Here is an 18,476-nt window from a genome sequence, read left to right as displayed (position 1 = left end):
AGGTTCTCCCTGGGTTACACGAATGTGCGATATCGATCAACAGCAAACATTTGGAAAAAGTGGTGACCTGAAAGAACCATGGAGTCAAAGAGAATGGTGCACAGTGTGAACAAGAGTAACATAACTTGCGACAACTCTTCAAGAACCCGGAGATATTACTGCAGTCCTAATGATGACAACTGCGTCCTGGACTGGTAGGCAATTATTCCACCAGATTTGGAGAACTACGAAGGACCCAGCTGCTTAGAGGCGACCTGGTGTCTTCCGTCATCCAAGGTCGCGGGGTCTCGGGCAACGCCTGCTTGACTCTCCGTGTAAGGAGATACTGGCGTGTGGTCTGCAGCTGGTGGGCGTGGTGGTGGCGGGCGTGTCGGTGTCGTGGCGTGCACACATTTTACGTGGACTAAGATGGCGCGGTGGTAGTGTGTGTGGCGGGGATGGCTACGTGGACCTGTGGGTTGAGCACCTCCCTCTGCTCCCTGGCGACGCTCACGTGGGCCAGACCTCTCCTGGCGGCGGCGCTGAAGGTTTTGCCGATGCCCATGTCGGTGGGCTTCAGTTTAGGGATGTAACCAGTGTAGCCAGGCAGGGGAGGGTAGCTGGGGTTACTGCGACCGTCTGCGGAGGAACATCACAACTTTACTAACATACGATAGTCACTGGAGACCATGAGTCACCAGGATGGTGGAGACCATGAGTCACCAGGATGGTGGAGACCATGAGTCACCAGGATGGTGGAGACCATGAGTCACCAGGATGGTGGAGACCATGAGTCACCAGGATGCTGGAGACCATGAGTCACCAGGATGCTGGAGACCATGAGTCACCAGGATGCTGGAGACCATGAGTCACCAGGATGCTGGAGACCATGAGTCACCAGGATGCTGGAGACCATGAGTCACCAGGATGCTGGAGACCATGAGTCACCAGGATGCTGGAGACCATGAGTCACCAGGATGCTGGAGACCATGAGTCACCAGGATGGTGGAGACCATGAGTCACCAGGATGCTGGAGACCATGAGTCACCAGGATGCTGGAGGCCATGAGTCACCAGGATGCTGGAGGCCATGAGTCACCAGGATGCTGGAGGCCATGAGTCACCAAGATACAACAATATAACCTGTGATGAGGAACTTCACCTGAAAATATAATTTGTTATATAATGCGCCGCCTCCCTGCCACACCTGGCTGGCTGGCTGGTCAGGTGATGAGAAATTTCATTGATCAATAATGATAAGTTCAACTGAAAATTGATAATCAATAAATTAAGAAGAGAAAAATTGACGAAAACTATTGATAATCGATACTGTTACATAAACCTTGTCATGGTCGGCTGTTGGCTAACACTCCTTCTAACCCTGAGCCGTCATGAACCTAATGAGTCTTTCCTGTGAATAAACATTTGCAAGGGTGGAATATTAGCTCTGACCTGTTGGATGGCAAGCGCTGGCACAGCTAACCGTCTGGGGCAGCAGAGTGTATAACTGAAAGTTGATGAACCGATCACCTTCAACTGAAAGTTTTTACCTTATGACCGTCCATAAACTTGTCTGGTGTTCTGTGTACATTGATTTGCTTATAGAATTATATGATACGGAATTTTTACCATTAAAACACATAATCATACAACAGCTTAAAGAAAACATCTATTTCAGAATCGTGATTCTCCATGATATATACTGAAAGTTAGATAACGTAAGCCAAATATGTGGACCGTGGGATTATGTACCTGATGATATCATGAATAAACATGAGAAGTGATCATAACTGCCCACTCACTCTTAATTCAAACAAAAGAATGATTTCCATCACTTCATGATGGTTTACCCAGGAGCTGGTGACTCTGCATCTCTTCCTGAACCTAATCGGTTGATGTAACGAACAATGGCTGAACATTAATTATATTCTTGAGGGAAATAGCCAAAGGAAAATGTATTCCTACCGCCCCAAGTACACCCTGCAACTCCGTCAGAATTGCCACAAATATTAAAGAACATTATGTTCCACAGATTTGTGAAGTGCACTTCCGCTGCTAACAAAGCCAATAGTCATCATGACTCGACATAAAGCAATTATTCTGAAAAATACATATAAAAACATCACGTTAAGCCCACTTAAACATGACGGTACGACCTGAGCACGACGGTACGATCCTTGAGCACGACGGTACGATCCTTGAGCACGACGGTACGATCCTTGAGCACGACGGTACGATCCTTGAGCACGACGGTACGATCCTTGAGCACGACGGTGCGATCCTTGAGCACGACGGTGCGATCCTTGAGCACGACGGTGCGATCCTTGAGCACGACGGTACGATCCTTGAGCACGACGGTGCGATCCTTGAGCACGACGGTGCGATCCTTGAGCACGACGGTGCGATCCTTGAGCACGACGGTACGATCCTTGAGCACGACGGTACGATCCTTGAGCACGACGGTACGATCCTTGAGCACGACGGTGCGATCCTTGAGCACGACGGTGCGATCCTTGAGCACGACGGTGCGATCCTTGAGCACGACGGTACGATCCTTGAGCACGACGGTGCGATCCTTGAGCACGACGGTGCGATCCTTGAGCACGACGGTGCGATCCTTGAGCACGACGGTGCGATCCTTGAGCACGACGGTACGATCCTTGAGCACGACGGTGCGATCCTTGAGCACGACGGTACGATCCTTGAGCACGACGGTACGATCCTTGAGCACGACGGTGCGATCCTTGAGCACGACGGTACGATCCTTGAGCACGACGGTACGATCCTTGAGCACGACGGTGCGATCCTTGAGCACGACGGTACGATCCTTGAGCACGACGGTGCGATCCTTGAGCACGACGGTGCGATCCTTGAGCACGACGGTACGATCCTTGAGCACGACGGTGCGATCCTTGAGCACGACGGTGCGATCCTTGAGCACGACGGTGCGATCCTTGAGCACGACGGTGCGATCCTTGAGCACGACGGTACGATCCTTGAGCACGACGGTGCGATCCTTGAGCACGACGGTGCGATCCTTGAGCACGACGGTACGATCCTTGAGCACGACGGTGCGATCCTTGAGCACGACGGTGCGATCCTTGAGCACGACGGTGCGATCCTTGAGCACGACGGTACGATCCTTGAGCACGACGGTGCGATCCTTGAGCACGACGGTACGACCTAAACACGACGGCACGACCCCTGAGCACGATGCTGCGATCTTTGAGCACAAAGCTGAGAGCCTTAACAACGAAGTTACGATTATCATTGTAACTATTAGTTAAATTTAGTTATTATTATGATTATCATTGTAATCATCACTATTAAATTTAGTTATTATCATGATTATCATCATTATCATGATTATCATTGTAATTATTACTTTTAAATCTAGTTATCATAATTATCATGATTATCATGATTATCATTGTAATTATTACTGTTAATTTAGTTATTATCATGATTATCATCATTATCATTATAGTTATCACTATAATTAATAATCAAACCCACTTTAACAGTAATTATCAATTCAGAACAGTTCAGGGTTTGTGAGGAGAGGAAAGGTGGTCATGTTTGTAGCTTCGGCAGGAGTTACCTGTACTTCAGCCTCACTACACCATCATCAGTCATCCGTGTTAAGGAACCCAGCATCATGCATTTCGGGGACCAGGGAAAAAAGTAAAGTGATATGTGTGTGTGTGTGTGTGTGTGTGTCTGTGTGTGTGTGTGTGTGTGTGTGTGTGTGTGTGTGTATCGTTACCGTTTCAACATACATCGTCAATGTCTGTAGACACAATGCTTCCATGTCTGTAAACATGACCTTGTTTTTACATATGCCTTCACTGCTGGTGCACATGGCTTGGCAGTTCGTGCCATGAACATATCTGAACTCGAAGCGTTTAACTTTAAGCTCGTCTCTCCCATGATATCCTCACACCTGCTATTGATACGTTTTTAATCCATCAAACACCATTTAGCCTCACAAGGTTTTGTTCTAATTCATTTACCGACCGATGGGTTTCAGTTTACATCATGTTTGATAATTCCTAGTACCAGTGAATGGATGATTCAGGGAATTCAAAACTTAATCATCCCCGAAATACAATATACTTTGAGTATACATTATTGTACCGCAAGAAGCCTCCAACGTACAGCTTCATAGATGCAGAAATACCATAATAGGAGTCGTCGATGTTTACGATAAATGAAGTGTTCATGTGTACAGGTGGTAATGGTACCATGTGTGGGCTCAGCCGTGGCCTCCCGCTGGTAACCGTGTTGCCGGCCGGTACTGACTGGGTGTTGCTATCTCTCATGGACCCCTCACCTGACACCTCACCCACATACTCTTCCCACATACTGACTGTCTGTGTGTGGGCCTCTCACTGAGTCTGCTCCTCATGTTGAGCGTCTGTGTCTGGGAACCTCTACTGGTCTGGTCCCACACAAGAACTACTTATTGACGTTCATGACACAAGCGTTTGATCATGAGCATGTAGGCCAGAATCATGATTATGAGCATGTAGGCCAGAATCATGATCATGAGCATATAGGCCAGAATCATGATTATGAGCATGTAGGCCAGAATCATGATTATGAGCATGTAGGCCAGAATCATGATCATGAGCATGTAGGCCAGAATCATGATCATGAGCATGTAGGCCAGAATCATGATCATAAGCCTGAATCACTTTATTTACAAACTAGTTTCTGTAGTTTCTCCTGCAGAGCACAGTGTGTTCCACGACAGACGAGGAGCAGAGGGAAGAACCTGTGGGAATGAGATGAGTGCCGGGCGGCCACTTCACTAGCAGCAGCTGAGATGAGCTTAGGTAAAGAAAATCCATTAAAAGTTTCTCACGAGTTCGTAAGGAGCAGGAGAGTGGAAATTTGAGTGGACTATGAACAGGCTCATCAACACAAACAACACCTTCTCATTACTCTTCTTTTCAATGTCCCGTCCATACAGTTTCCTTCTATTTAGTGTCTTCTCCACACTTTATCTCTCTAGTTAATGTCCTCTCCACACATTACCCTTCTAGCAATGTCCTCTCTACACATTTGCATAACGTCCTACGATCTTCAACTGATATTGAACGACTCAGGATATTGCTTTTCACTGATACTGTTGAGGTGAGCTTGTCAGCTGAACGGGGATATATTTCTGTCTCCTCTTCTCAGTGGCTGCTAATTCATAATTCGTTCATTTCTTGTGTACGAAAAAGGCACACAGCCAGAACGAACAATGCATCACGTACAAAATATATCATTAGAAGAATAAATGTGCACACACACACACACACACACCCATATATATACATATAAATATATATATATATATATATATATATATATATATATATATATATATATATATATATATATATATATATATATATAATCATACATCTATTTATTTATCTATTCATTTATCTATTGTTAACTTTCCAAAGCAAAAAGGTTATGCTGGTACAACTCACTAATTACCCAGCAGATTGTTTTGGCACAACTAATTACTTAGCCAGAAGGTTGTGCAGTTACAACTAATCAATTAACCAGCAGGTTGTGCTGCTACAACTCACCAATGCCATACTTGTTGTAGAAGTCTTCTATGATCTGTGACTCGGTCCTCTTGGGCTTCAGTCTGGGTAGCGACTTGGAGCGTTTCACCTGCCAGTACAGGACCACTCGTTAATATGTATGTGTGTGTGTGTGTGTGTGTGTGTGTGTGTGTGTCAAACGAAGCCATTACCTCAGACTATGAAGGGATGACTTTTACAGATGTAAGCGACCCTTGATGGTGCTCAGGTAGCAGTCAAAATATACTCAACTTAAGAATTCATAATAAAAACACAAACGACAAAATACAATGTAGACTATATCAACCAAGTGTGAGTTTACACCAAGATCCTCTCATACAGTTTACACCAAGATCCTCTCATACAGTTTACGCCAAGATCCTCTCATACAGTTTACACCAAGATCCTCTCATACAGTTTACACCAAGATCCTCTCATACAGTTTACACCAAGATCCTCTCATACAGTTTACACCAAGATCCTCTCATACAGTTTACACCAAGATCCTCTCAAACAGTTTACACCAAGATCCTCTCATACAGTTTACACCAAGATCCTCTCATACAGTTTACACCAAGATCCTCTCAAACAGTTTACACCAAGATCCTCTCATACAGTTTACACCAAGATCCTCTCATACAGTTTACAGCAAGATCCTCTCATATGAGAACCTGACTAACACTCCCGGACATCAAACATGAATACCAGTGTACGACAAGGAAATAAATTACAAATAAACAAGTAAGTATTGCTCCCACTTGAACAACAGGGAGAGAGGTTCTCAGTGACAATAAACACCTTAAAAAACTTAGATTGCACCAGAACTTTAGCCAGTGTCGAGGTAAAGCTCTCAGTGTATAAGTGTACACACAATCATGCACTGCTACCATAATGTCGCTTCAGTACGAACACCTAACCTGTCTCTCCCAGTACACACTACTGCTCAGTTAACCTGTCTCTCCCAGTACACACTACTGCACAGTTAACCTGTCTCTCCCAGTACACACTACTGCTCAGTTAACCTGTCTCTCCCAGTACACACTACTGCTCAGTTAACCTGTCTCTCCCAGTACACACTACTGCTCAGTTAACCCGTCTCTCCCAGTACACACTATTGTCTAGTTAATCATAAGTCGCTACAGGCTAGTTCATTGGATGGTGTTCAGTATAACAATCCTCGTTACTTTAATACAGTCATTACGAGAGCGTCTATATGATTTATATTTTGTTTCATATCCCAACATAAAATCATGCCATACAGATTTCTGTCATCCCAGGATGCCCCAGACTCTGGAATCTCTGGGATGATAACATAACATGCGTAGTGAAATATATTATTGGTCTTCAGGTAAGAAGTTGATAAAAGACTGCGTGTGGATGGAGGAAAGATGTATGTAGATTTGCTGTGTGTATGTGGAGGTGTTGAAGGTGTCATGATGGTACTGGGAATGTCAATTAGAATACAAAGGTGTTGTATTTGTTTATAGGTTTAGGATAGTCTGTCATGGACAAAGTATTGGAGATGGTATACAAATAAAGAGATGCTTGGGAGATGGTTGGTGAATAGTAAAGATGGTTAGTAGAATTAGCTGTAGGTGGAGACGAATGCAAACCTGGAGGTCGTAGAGATGGTGTGCATACATGAAGGTTTAGTGGATGGCATGAAAGTGTAGATGATGGCGGGTTCAGAGGCAAAAATGATGATTGTAAATGAGGCTCTATGAAGTGGAACCGCGACCCACTTGCCTTCATGCCAGAGGAACTTCAAGTACCACTGGAACTAAGAAACAATACTTACGAAGGAAGTAACATTTTCCGGTGTTAAAGTATTCACATTTTCTAGGGATTAAAGTTTTACATTATACTTGGGTTCTTTAAAATCGGAATACAGTGGGCTATGTTCTGTACCTGAAACATTACTCTGGTCTTCAGTGTGGAAGATCTCCTTCATGACGGAGACATGTTGGAGGAAACCAAAGTTGGCGATGGTGGAGAGGTGGAGGACTTCGTGGTGCTGATGTTGGTGATGATAGAAAGATGGAGGAGTTCGTGATGGTGATGGTGTTGGTGGATGGTGGAGAGGTAAATGCATGGCATTCTTGTTTTACTGAAGACCGAGTTAGTCTGCCAATGTTTAGTGATAGACTCGAGAAGAGTTTTATGTTACAAATTAGAAGAAACATTCGATGTTGTTAGATACAGATAAACTTTTGTTATATCTGTCTAACAACTTAGATACAGGAAAACATCTGCTGCATCAGTCTCTAAACTTCCTCAGCTGTTCGGAGTCACACAGTCATGCCCCATCCGCCAGTCTCAGTCCTAAACCACGTCCTCAGTGGTGTCCCTAACACTCCTGCCCCAGCCATACCTTACCTCCTCCCTGCTGCGCCGCTCCGCCTGCTGCTTGATGTATAGGGCGATGCTCTCCTCAGCTGCCTTCCCGAACGTCTTGCCGTACCTGAACATCAGACCTGGGATGTACCCTGCAATGCACACACGCACGCACGCCGCTCATATAAATAAATGATAAATAAATCAATATATATATATATATATATATATATATATATATATATATATATATATATATATATATTGATAACAATAAAAGGTACGTTATAGCCGTACAGTAGAAATGTAATTGACAATGAACTGCTAGTATGATATTCTAAATGCCTCATATAACAACTTGTCAGAAGTACGAGTAATTCATTACACAAGCCAGGAAGATTGTGATAATAACACACACCTATACTCGCGACCGACAACACCTATATAGAATTATGAAAACCACTATGACAAGACCTTGACTTGTATATGTGAAGGTCAACAGTTAATGGCCGATATCGACATCAACCCAGGCAGGGAGGCAAAGCTTGACCGCTACAAAAGAATATTTTTCCAAGTGATACTGACAACCTCAGTTGACCTTGACCTCAAGATCTGTTATCAACACTCAGCAAAAAATGGTGACACTTGAGCGTGACACATAACCCTTGGGTATGATGAGGTAACCTTACACGATCAGTCTACGCCATCTTGTCCTCACATATAAACTATTTACCCACGGTTTTTGGAAGATCTCTTCCAGGATTTGGAAGAATCTGTGATGATTGGTTTCGCCTGGCATCAAATCCTTTCCTACCAATTTTGTTTATGTTATCGTAATATAAACTTCAGCTATTTCATTGTCTGGGAGCGCCATCTCCAGAGTACAACTCTTTCTCAAAATAACTTTTCTGCTGACCTTAATTTTATGGTTATTTGTCTTCACACTTTTGCCATAGCTTTTCCTTCATACTGTTTTCTGTTTTGTTCCTCGAGGTTTTTGCTCATCTGCCAAAGATACTCGGTGACGGTGCAATATCCTGTAATGTCCTCTCATCTTCTCTTAGCTTACTCCTTGTTTGATTTGTGTGACTTTCTGTAGCTGCTCCTCCACTAACGTACTGTAGCTGCTCCTCCACTAATGTACTGTAGCTGCTCCTCCACTAATGTACTGTAGCTGCTCCTCCACTAACGTACTGTAGCTGCTCCTCCACTAACGTACTGTAGCTGCTCCTCCACTAATGTACTGTAGCTGCTCCTCCACTAACGTACTGTAGCTGCTCCTCCACTAACGTACTGTAGCTGCTCCTCCACTAACGTACTGTAGCTGCTCCTCCACTAACGTACTGTAGCTGCTCCTCCACTAACGTTCAGACTTTGCGGTTAGGTTTAGTGAGATCATGAGACAGCGATGACCTTCTCACGTAGTTCTTGTCACGTAGGAAGCTCTGGTGTACATGAGCAGTACCAGCAGTGGCTGGCGTCGGTGCATTTCTTACCACAATGTTGCATTGTTTTTTCAGTTACCAAACCAAGTTACTGGAAGAATTCAGATCAAGAATTCTTTCTCTCCGTCTAGCTAGACGTCAGGAGGAATCTTCCAGTTGACAAATTTTTCATTCAACTGTTAACTATCCAATTTCATGCTTCTGAATCCTCGCGAAAATTCTCATTCGCAGCTGCAGATTCTTCTCAGACTATTCAAGCGATGCAAAGACAGTTGAAGGATTCAGATATATTATTCTTTGCCAGTTCATTTATAAGAGATGAGTCCTTCTTGAGGTAGTCACGTGCACTAGGTAATTTCCTGAAGCTTCTGTTGGGAACTTTTCTAGTCTTGGGTTTTCTTCGCAAGAGATACTTGGATATACATCTCATTTCCAGGATAAGCTCCAGGATCGTTTTTCATGATAATATCATTGTTTTCTATTGTTCGTCGGAGTCCATTATCCTCCTCAGAAACATAAAGGAAGATGAGAAAAAAAGAGAACGTGATGCACACTATATGAATCTTTCTGAAATATTTTGAAACAGTTATCGAATAGACATGACTGACTCACAGCGGAGGAAAGCTGACACAACGTGTGTGGGAGATAAGATGGAATGGTTCATCACTCGTAAATAAACCACATCACTGGTTCTTGACAGCATGTGGTCACCTGCTGGTCTGTTCTCAGGTGTTCACAACTCCTCGCAACACTGGCCACTAGTGACCTGAGGGTCTGTGTCTGATGAACAATTCTTCGGTGAATCCAATATGAGCTTTCGTCCCAAGTGACCCTTCCTGTAGCACGCTCATGATTGCAAGACACAGAACTGCACTCAGATCACAGTGTCCTCACATGTACCACACACCAGTACACACATGTGCAACACACCAGCACACACATGTACCACACACCAGTACACACATGTGCAACACACCAGCACACACATGTACCACACACCAGTACACACATGTACCACACACCAGTACACACATGTACCACACACCAGTACACACATGTACCACACACCAGTACACACATGTGCCACACACCAGCACACACATGTACCACACACCAGTACACACATGTACCACACACCAGTACACACATGTACCACACACCAGTACACACATGTACCACACACCAGTACACACATGTGCCACACACCAGCACACACATGTACCACACACCAGTACACACATGTACCACACACCAGTACACACATGTACCACACACCAGTACACACATGTACCACACACCAGTACACACATGTACCACACACCAGTACACACATGTGCCACACACCAGCACACACATGTACCACACACCAGTACACACATGTACCACACACCAGTACACACATGTACCACACACCAGTACACACATGTACCACACACCAGTACACACATGTGCCACACACCAGCACACACATGTACCACACACCAGTACACACATGTACCACACACCAGTACACACATGTACCACACACCAGTACACACATGTCCCACACACCAGTACACAGGTGCCACACATCAGCACACACATGTGCCACACACCAGTACACACATGTACTACACACCAGTACACACATGTACCACACACCAGTACACAGGTGCCACACACCAGTACACACATGTACCACACACCAGCACACACATGTGCCACACACCAGTACACATGTGCCACACATTAGCACACACATGTGCCACACACCAGTACACACATGTGCAACACACCAGCACACACATGTACCACACACCAGTACACAGGTGCCACACACCAGTACACACATGTACCACACACCAGTACACACATGTGCAACACACCAGCACACACATGTACCACACACCAGTACACACATGTGCAACACACCAGCACACACATGTACCACACACCAGTACACACATGTACCACACACCAGTACACACATGTGCCACACACCAGTACACACATGTACCACACACCAGCACACACATGTACCACACACCAGTACACACATGTACCACACACCAGTACACACATGTACCACACACCAGTACACACATGTACCACACACCAGTACACAGGTGCCACACATCAGCACACACATGTGCCACACACCAGTACACACATGTACTACACACCAGTACACACATGTGCCACACACCAATACACACATGTGCCACACACCAGTACACATGTGCCACACATTAGCACACATATGTGCCACACACCAGTACACACATGTGCCACACACCAGTACACACATGTGCCACACACCAGTACACACATGTGCCACACACTCTCGGGAGATCCGGAGAGGAATACCTTACTGATACATAATGTACAGCAACATAGGAAGAGATCAAGAAGGTTACATTAAGTGTGGATATCTATGATCACAATGTACATTAAGGAGACAAATGAGAGGCGCTAACAATTTCACCTACACCGTTTTAACTGGTATATATATATATATATATATATATATATATATATATATATATATATATATATATATATATATATATATATATATATATATATACATATATATATATATATATATATATATATATATATATATATATATATATATATATATATATATATATATATACATATATATATTACAACCAGGGACTCTCTGTGGATCATCAGAACCAGGGCCTCTCCCGGCCTCAAACCAGTATCCAGTGTGTGTGTGTGTGTGTGTGTGTGTGTGTGTGTGTGTGTGTGTGTACCGGGAGACAGTAACATGTAGGTAATGACCGAGTGTTTCTACCGTCTCTGCAAGACATGTGTGCGAGGCATCACTTATGGTACATGCACGTGACACCATACAAACCTCAGGTCTGCCCTCCGTGTTGTGAGGCGTGACCTCAGGTCTGTCGTGAGGCGTGACCTCAGGTCTGTCCTCCGTGTTATGAGTCTGAAGTATGAGATATATTCCTCGCGCGTGCATTGATAGTTTACAAACTTCACATTTTTCCTACAGTTTATTATCTTCTGATGTTTGTTGTTGACCATTATCTCGTGTTCTTCCACCACATGAGAAGAAACATCTTTCATGCGAAGATGATCAGCGACTTCCTCTTGAAACACGGCTCTCCCTAGCATTCCCCACGTTGAACCTCGTCCTCCTTAGCGAGCAACGTTGAACCTCGTCCTCCTTAGCAAGCTACGTTGGACCTCGTCCTCCTTAGCAAGCAACGTTGAACCTCGTCTTCCTTAGCAAGCTACGTTGAACCTCGTCTTCCTTAGCAAGCTACGTTGGACCTCGTCCTCCTTAGCAAGCAACGTTGAACCTCGTCTTCCTTAGCAAGCTACGTTGAACCTCGTCTTCCTTAGCAAGCTACGTTGAACCTCGTCCTCCTTAGCAACGTTGAACCTCGTTCCTCTTGACATCCTCCACGTTAAACGTGTCAGGTACACCCTGGAACTTTCCTCTGCCACGTACATAACAGGACGATGTGAACCCTTCAGAGGTGGAGCGGATATGTAGGAATAGCGGAGGCAAACTTGAAATGAAAAAACATGAATATATGAAATGAAACAATAAACAAATAGGAATAAAAGTAAGAAAAATAACGAGGCTTTCATGAAATTCCTTTCGTTCAAAAGTGATATGAAAAAGATGGCTCAAAAACAACTTCTCTTTTACATCCAAACCATAAAAACTGGGAATTGTGAGAGAAATATTAGAAATGGATTTTTTCCATTACTACCGTATCTAAATACGCCACTGCACTGAAAGAGGAGACTACACTGTAAAAGGGCCGTTTTATCGTTGTTAACTTCATGACATCTCCAGGAATTACTGTTTATTATAAGTACAGGATGAAAAAGGTCATTACCAGGTCACTGGCAACAAAAATCTTAAAGGAAACCGGGTTTAGTGTCCTTCCTGTACTTACACATGAAGAGGTTCTGATATGACGAAAGTATATATCGAGTGTTCTCCATATAATGATTAAGGCTCACATGATGTTATCAGTACTGAATGTGTCATTATAGATGGAGGGTAAGAAGTTTTCATCAGGAACCTTACAATAACGAAGATCATGATCCTGAACCCGTGGGAAGTACAACTACAAAGCAACAGAAGCTCCATATTATAGATCCTGAGATGGTGTAATGATGATGATGATGATAGTAATAATGATAATGATAATAGTAATGTTAATAATGATAATGATAATAATATTAATAATACTAACAATAATAATAACAATAATAATACAATAATGATAATAATAATAATAATAATAATAATAATAATAATAATAATAATAATAATAATAATAATAATAATCATAATAATAACAATAATAATAATAATAATAATAATAATAATAATAATAATAATAATAATAGTAATAATAATAATAATAATAATAATAATAATAATAATAATGATAATAATAATAATAATAATAATAATAATAGTAATAATAATAATAATAATAATGATAATAATAATAATAATAATAATAATAGTAATAATAATAATAATAATAATGATAATAATAATAATGATAATAATAATAAAAGTAATAGTAATATCACATCCTTCAGTCAGGGAACAGTTCTCCGGATTGTTCATTCGCCTTCACAAACTGTTCCTTGGCTTCCACAAGCTGTTCCTTGGCTTCCACAGTCTGTTCCTTGGCTTCCACAAACTGTTCCTTGGCTTCCACAAACTGTTCCTTGGCTTCCACAAACTGTTCCTTGGCTTCCACAAACTGTTCCTTGGCTTCCACAAACTGTTCCTTGGCTTCCAAAGGCTGTTCCTTGGCTTCCACAAACTGTTCCTTGGCTTCCAAAGGCTGTTCCTTGGCTTCCACAAACTGTTCCTTGGCTTCCACAAACTGGTCCTTGGCTTCCAAAGGCTGTTCCTTGGCTTCCACAAACTGTTCCTTGGCTTCCACAAACTGTTCCTTGGCTTCCACAAACTGTTCCTTGGCTTCCAAAGGCTGTTCCTTGGCTTCCACAAACTGTTCCTTGGCTTCCACAAACTGGTCCTTGGCTTCCACAAACTGTTCCTTGGCTTCCACAAACTGTTCCTTGGCTTCCAAAGGCTGTTCCTTGGCTTCCACAAACTGTTCCTTGGCTTCCACAAACTGGTCCTTGGCTTCCAAAGGCTGTTCCTTGGCTTCCACAAACTGTTCCTTGGCTTCCACAAACTGTTCCTTGGCTTCCACAAACTGTTCCTTGGCTTCCACAAACTGTTCCTTGGCTTCCACAAACTGGTCCTTGGCTTCCAAAGGCTGTTCCTTGGCTTCCACAAACTGTTCCTTGGCTTCCACAAACTGGTCCTTGGCTTCCACAGGCTGTTCCTTGGCTTCCACAAACTGTTCCTTGGCTTCCACAAACGGGTCCTTGGATTCCAAAGGCTGTTCCTTGGCTTCCACAAACTGTTCCTTGGCTTCCACAAACTGGTCCTTGGCTTCCAAAGGCTGTTCCTTGGCTTCCACAAACTGTTCCTTGGCTTCTACAAACTGGTCCTTGGCTTCCACAGGCTGTTCCTTCATGTCCTCACTGCTGTGTGGTTGACAGTGACAACAGTGCCTCTGCCAGCCTTCATGGTCTGGGAGCAGGTGTCAGAAATGAGGCTCCACAGTCATTTTTCTGTTAATTATGATTACTATCCATTTTTCCCGTCCACCTACATATAAGACACAGAAAAGTTTTGACGCCTTTTTTCTGTTGCATGAAATACACTTTTTGTTCCCGTAATATTATGGAGATAATGTTTTCCAGGTTGGTATTTTTAATATTTGGGAAGAAGAGTTTTTCTGCCGTAGAGTGAGTCATGCTGTACATCACAATGATGGGAATGACGCAAGAAATACAAAATGCTATTGGCTGCGGCTTTTACATATGTTTTATGAACACGTTTAGAAAATGATATACATTGTGCATTTAGTGACCATATATACAACCACCTCATCATATAGCTACAAACATAACAGTGAAGTTATTTCATATTTCAGCCTTATGGTCTGTGTTATGCTCTGTGCGATTTCAAAAAAGTTTTTGCATCTTTTTCAGAGGCAAAGTGCCAGTTATTCCATTCCTGTACAGAGCAAGATGGATTACTGTGCACTGATCTGTAATGTGGATGTATGTATTGACACGAAATTTCTTCCATACAGATACAAATGAAGATGGTAATCCTGACCATATAACACACACTTGCTGAAGACTAGACAGATTCCTCCCTCTCCAAGACTGTCAAAAACGATGTGGCGATGTGGGATGTGCAGGTTCAGGATCTCTCTCAAGAATGTTAGCTTGTGTGCCACTGGAACCTGGGTATGATGATCCAGGCTTTTCAGTAGTTGATGGGAGACGTGAGAGGGTAAAACCATTAAGCCCTCTGGACATTGATGCGACACGTCACAGAACTTACCAGCAGTCACTATGTTAACGCACTGTGCGTCACATGAATCAGGGAGCCCTCCACAGACATGTCAACACTGAAGTGTACATACATCGCGACCAAAATACAACGGTACAACACCTTGGCCGAGTAAGCTCTTTTGCTGCTGGAAAGTAGATCAAGGAGACATTGAACAGAAGGTCAACAATGAGTGGGAGGTGCGCCCACGCCCACATGCTGTGACTCCATATGAACCAGGAATAGTGGGCGTCAGGTAACGTGGCAAAAATTTCACCACTGTATCAAGTAACTCCCCAGGGTACATACACCCCAGGGTACACCCCAGGGTACACCCCATGGTACATACACCTCAGGGTACACCACAGGATACACCCCAGGGTACATACACCCACTGGTGCACATGTATTGACAAGGATAACAGGATCCATCCCTGAGACTCTGTATATCATCTCGAGGTAGACACAGTCACTACGAGCGCATCACACGTTGCCGAGGCAGAACAGATCTTCTGACAAAATAGTAACGAACATTGGAGGAAATAAGACGTGGTCACAAGTAATAAAGATGAATGAAGTAGACACTGCAGGACTCACTGGGGTTCAGACTTGTTAACAAAGCAGAAAACTCCCATGATCTCGTGTTAGACAACATTGACACACACAAGGAACAAACATACCGTCACATACCCCTTCACCAAAACTATATCGCTGACTATGATTGCATTGCTCGAACTGAGATTCAACTGGCTACAAAGGTTATTAGAAAAATGCTATGTGAAAAAGGCATGTATATTCCACCTGGATCTAAGGGGAGCAAGACTTGCTTTAAGCTGCAAATAACATTTTACATGAAGATAAACAAGTTGCTTAGCTTGTACACCGATGGCCTATCCAAAACAGTGACCATATGGCAACCAGATAACAAAACTTTCCACCACGGTCACAGCCATCGTCTGTCATGTGGCAACCCATCAAATGCGTGTATATTCGACCCATCATTGCTACAACAACCAGTGAATGACAAATACACAACACTGTCCTACAACCAGCACAATATCTAAGTAGAGAAAAAGTTAGTCTAAATCATAAAGCAAATATCACACTGGACATGTATGGCCGTGCTCAGCGCCCGTCTCTATGGCCAGATATTCCCAGAAACATGATACTCCGCTTTGCTAAATTCCATACTGGACTTAAGTCTCAACGCGTCGTGGTAACCGCTATTGCAGACAGTGGAATCAACGAGGCTCAGGAATACAGCAACTCAAATCCTTGAAAGAAATCACTTAAAACGAAGCTATGATGCACATTGCAATACACACCAGGCTATATATGATTTGCTCTTAAAGGAGCCACTTGCTTCGTTACTGGAAGATCTGACACAGTTTGCTATGTTTCATTACGATATTTGTGTGTGTGTGTGTGTGTGTGTGTGTGTGTGTGTGTATGTGTGTGTGTGTTTGATTTCTATCTGTGATGATCATCAGTGTGTTTGGGAAAGAGTATAATGTATACACACATATACACAGACACACACCAGCCAAAGTCAGATACCCATTTATTGACCAACACTGAAGGGAAAATGAACAATTGGGTTGATTGTGAGCCGACTGATGCACCCAGGATTCGAACCAATGTGGACACCATAGATGTCTGACTCCGCTTGCTTGAGTTACATCGCGAGTTAAGAGTCACCATTGGCGAGGCTGTCATTATCACTGGGAGTACAGTCTCGTTAATGACCTCACCTCAAAGCATTTCCCTGTAACAGAAAGTAGCCCAGCCTCAGGCTGCAGAAGCATTTAGAAAGGTCCTGGGTAACAAGACTCCTATAGAAACTGGTCCTGGAGTATTTATAAATGAAATACATATATAAACACACACACACACACACACACACACACACACACACACACATTCCCTGTTGGCCTTCCTCTTGTTTACCACAAACTCCAAGGAAAGTCCTCCCTGAGCGCCTCTGTAATGAATCACTAGGACAAACTTAGCTGACCACCTAACACATATTGCACTCGAGAAACTTTTCCAATATGAGGACCTTGGTGAATTTAACGTCTCTGGGCTATTCATGTCGGCAAGACGCGATCAGAAGCTGGGGAAAAGATATAACCATGGAGAAGTGACGGCAGACGTCCTCGCTGATGAATATTTTATTCCAAGTTAAGGCGTTAGTCAAGGTGTTCCTCGCAGTATGAGGATGGTGAGTGTCACCCACACAGAGGCCGGTGTTACCTGGTGCTCACCAGGGGAACTGTTAGGACCACACTTATCTCTGGCTGAGGACACACTGACAGAAGCACAACCACGCACTGTTATCCATAATATTCTGTCGATACAGACGATAATTACGGTGTCGGAAATATCATAGAAGTTTATCTAGTGCGTAGAATAAACGGAGCGCAACATGAGCGTCAGTGGGGAAGGCTATGCCATCGAATCAAACAATGTTGGTGTTTGAGGATGAGGTCTGCTGGTTACTGCACTTGTCCCCCGGGTGGTTCCCATTCAGAGGAAGTAGGGCGATGCCAGGGGCCCCACCCAGGTCCTGGTAAAGCAGGGCGATGCCAGGGTCCCCACCCAGGTCCTGGTAAAGCAGGGCGATGCCAGGGTCCCCACCCAGGTCCTGGTAAAGCAGGGCGATGCCAGGGGCCCCACCCAGGTCCTGGTAAAGCAGGGCGATGCCAGGGGCCCCA

General features: G+C 43.7%; 1 protein-coding gene across 2 annotated transcripts in view; it reads right to left on the bottom strand.

Moving 5' to 3' along the window:
* Nucleotides 1–264: 264 nt before the first annotated feature.
* The window catches only part of LOC139760764 (sperm-associated microtubule inner protein 5-like), a 33,810-nt gene continuing 15,598 nt past the window's right edge, over nt 265–18,476 (bottom strand). For both annotated transcript variants that reach the window (XM_071684319.1, XM_071684320.1), the window contains 3 exons: nt 7,940–8,049; nt 5,567–5,654; nt 265–618 (listed from right to left, as the gene is read on the bottom strand). In XM_071684319.1, the coding sequence (XP_071540420.1) occupies nt 404–618; nt 5,567–5,654; nt 7,940–8,049 (413 nt within the window). In that variant the 3' untranslated portion in view covers nt 265–403. The remainder of the gene's footprint in view (nt 619–5,566; nt 5,655–7,939; nt 8,050–18,476) is intronic.

Source organism: Panulirus ornatus, chromosome 38 (assembly GCF_036320965.1).
Source record: "Panulirus ornatus isolate Po-2019 chromosome 38, ASM3632096v1, whole genome shotgun sequence".
NCBI lineage: Eukaryota > Metazoa > Arthropoda > Malacostraca > Decapoda > Palinuridae > Panulirus > Panulirus ornatus.
Note: the sequence above shows the minus strand (reverse complement) of the source record. Positions and strands in the feature narration are given on the sequence as shown.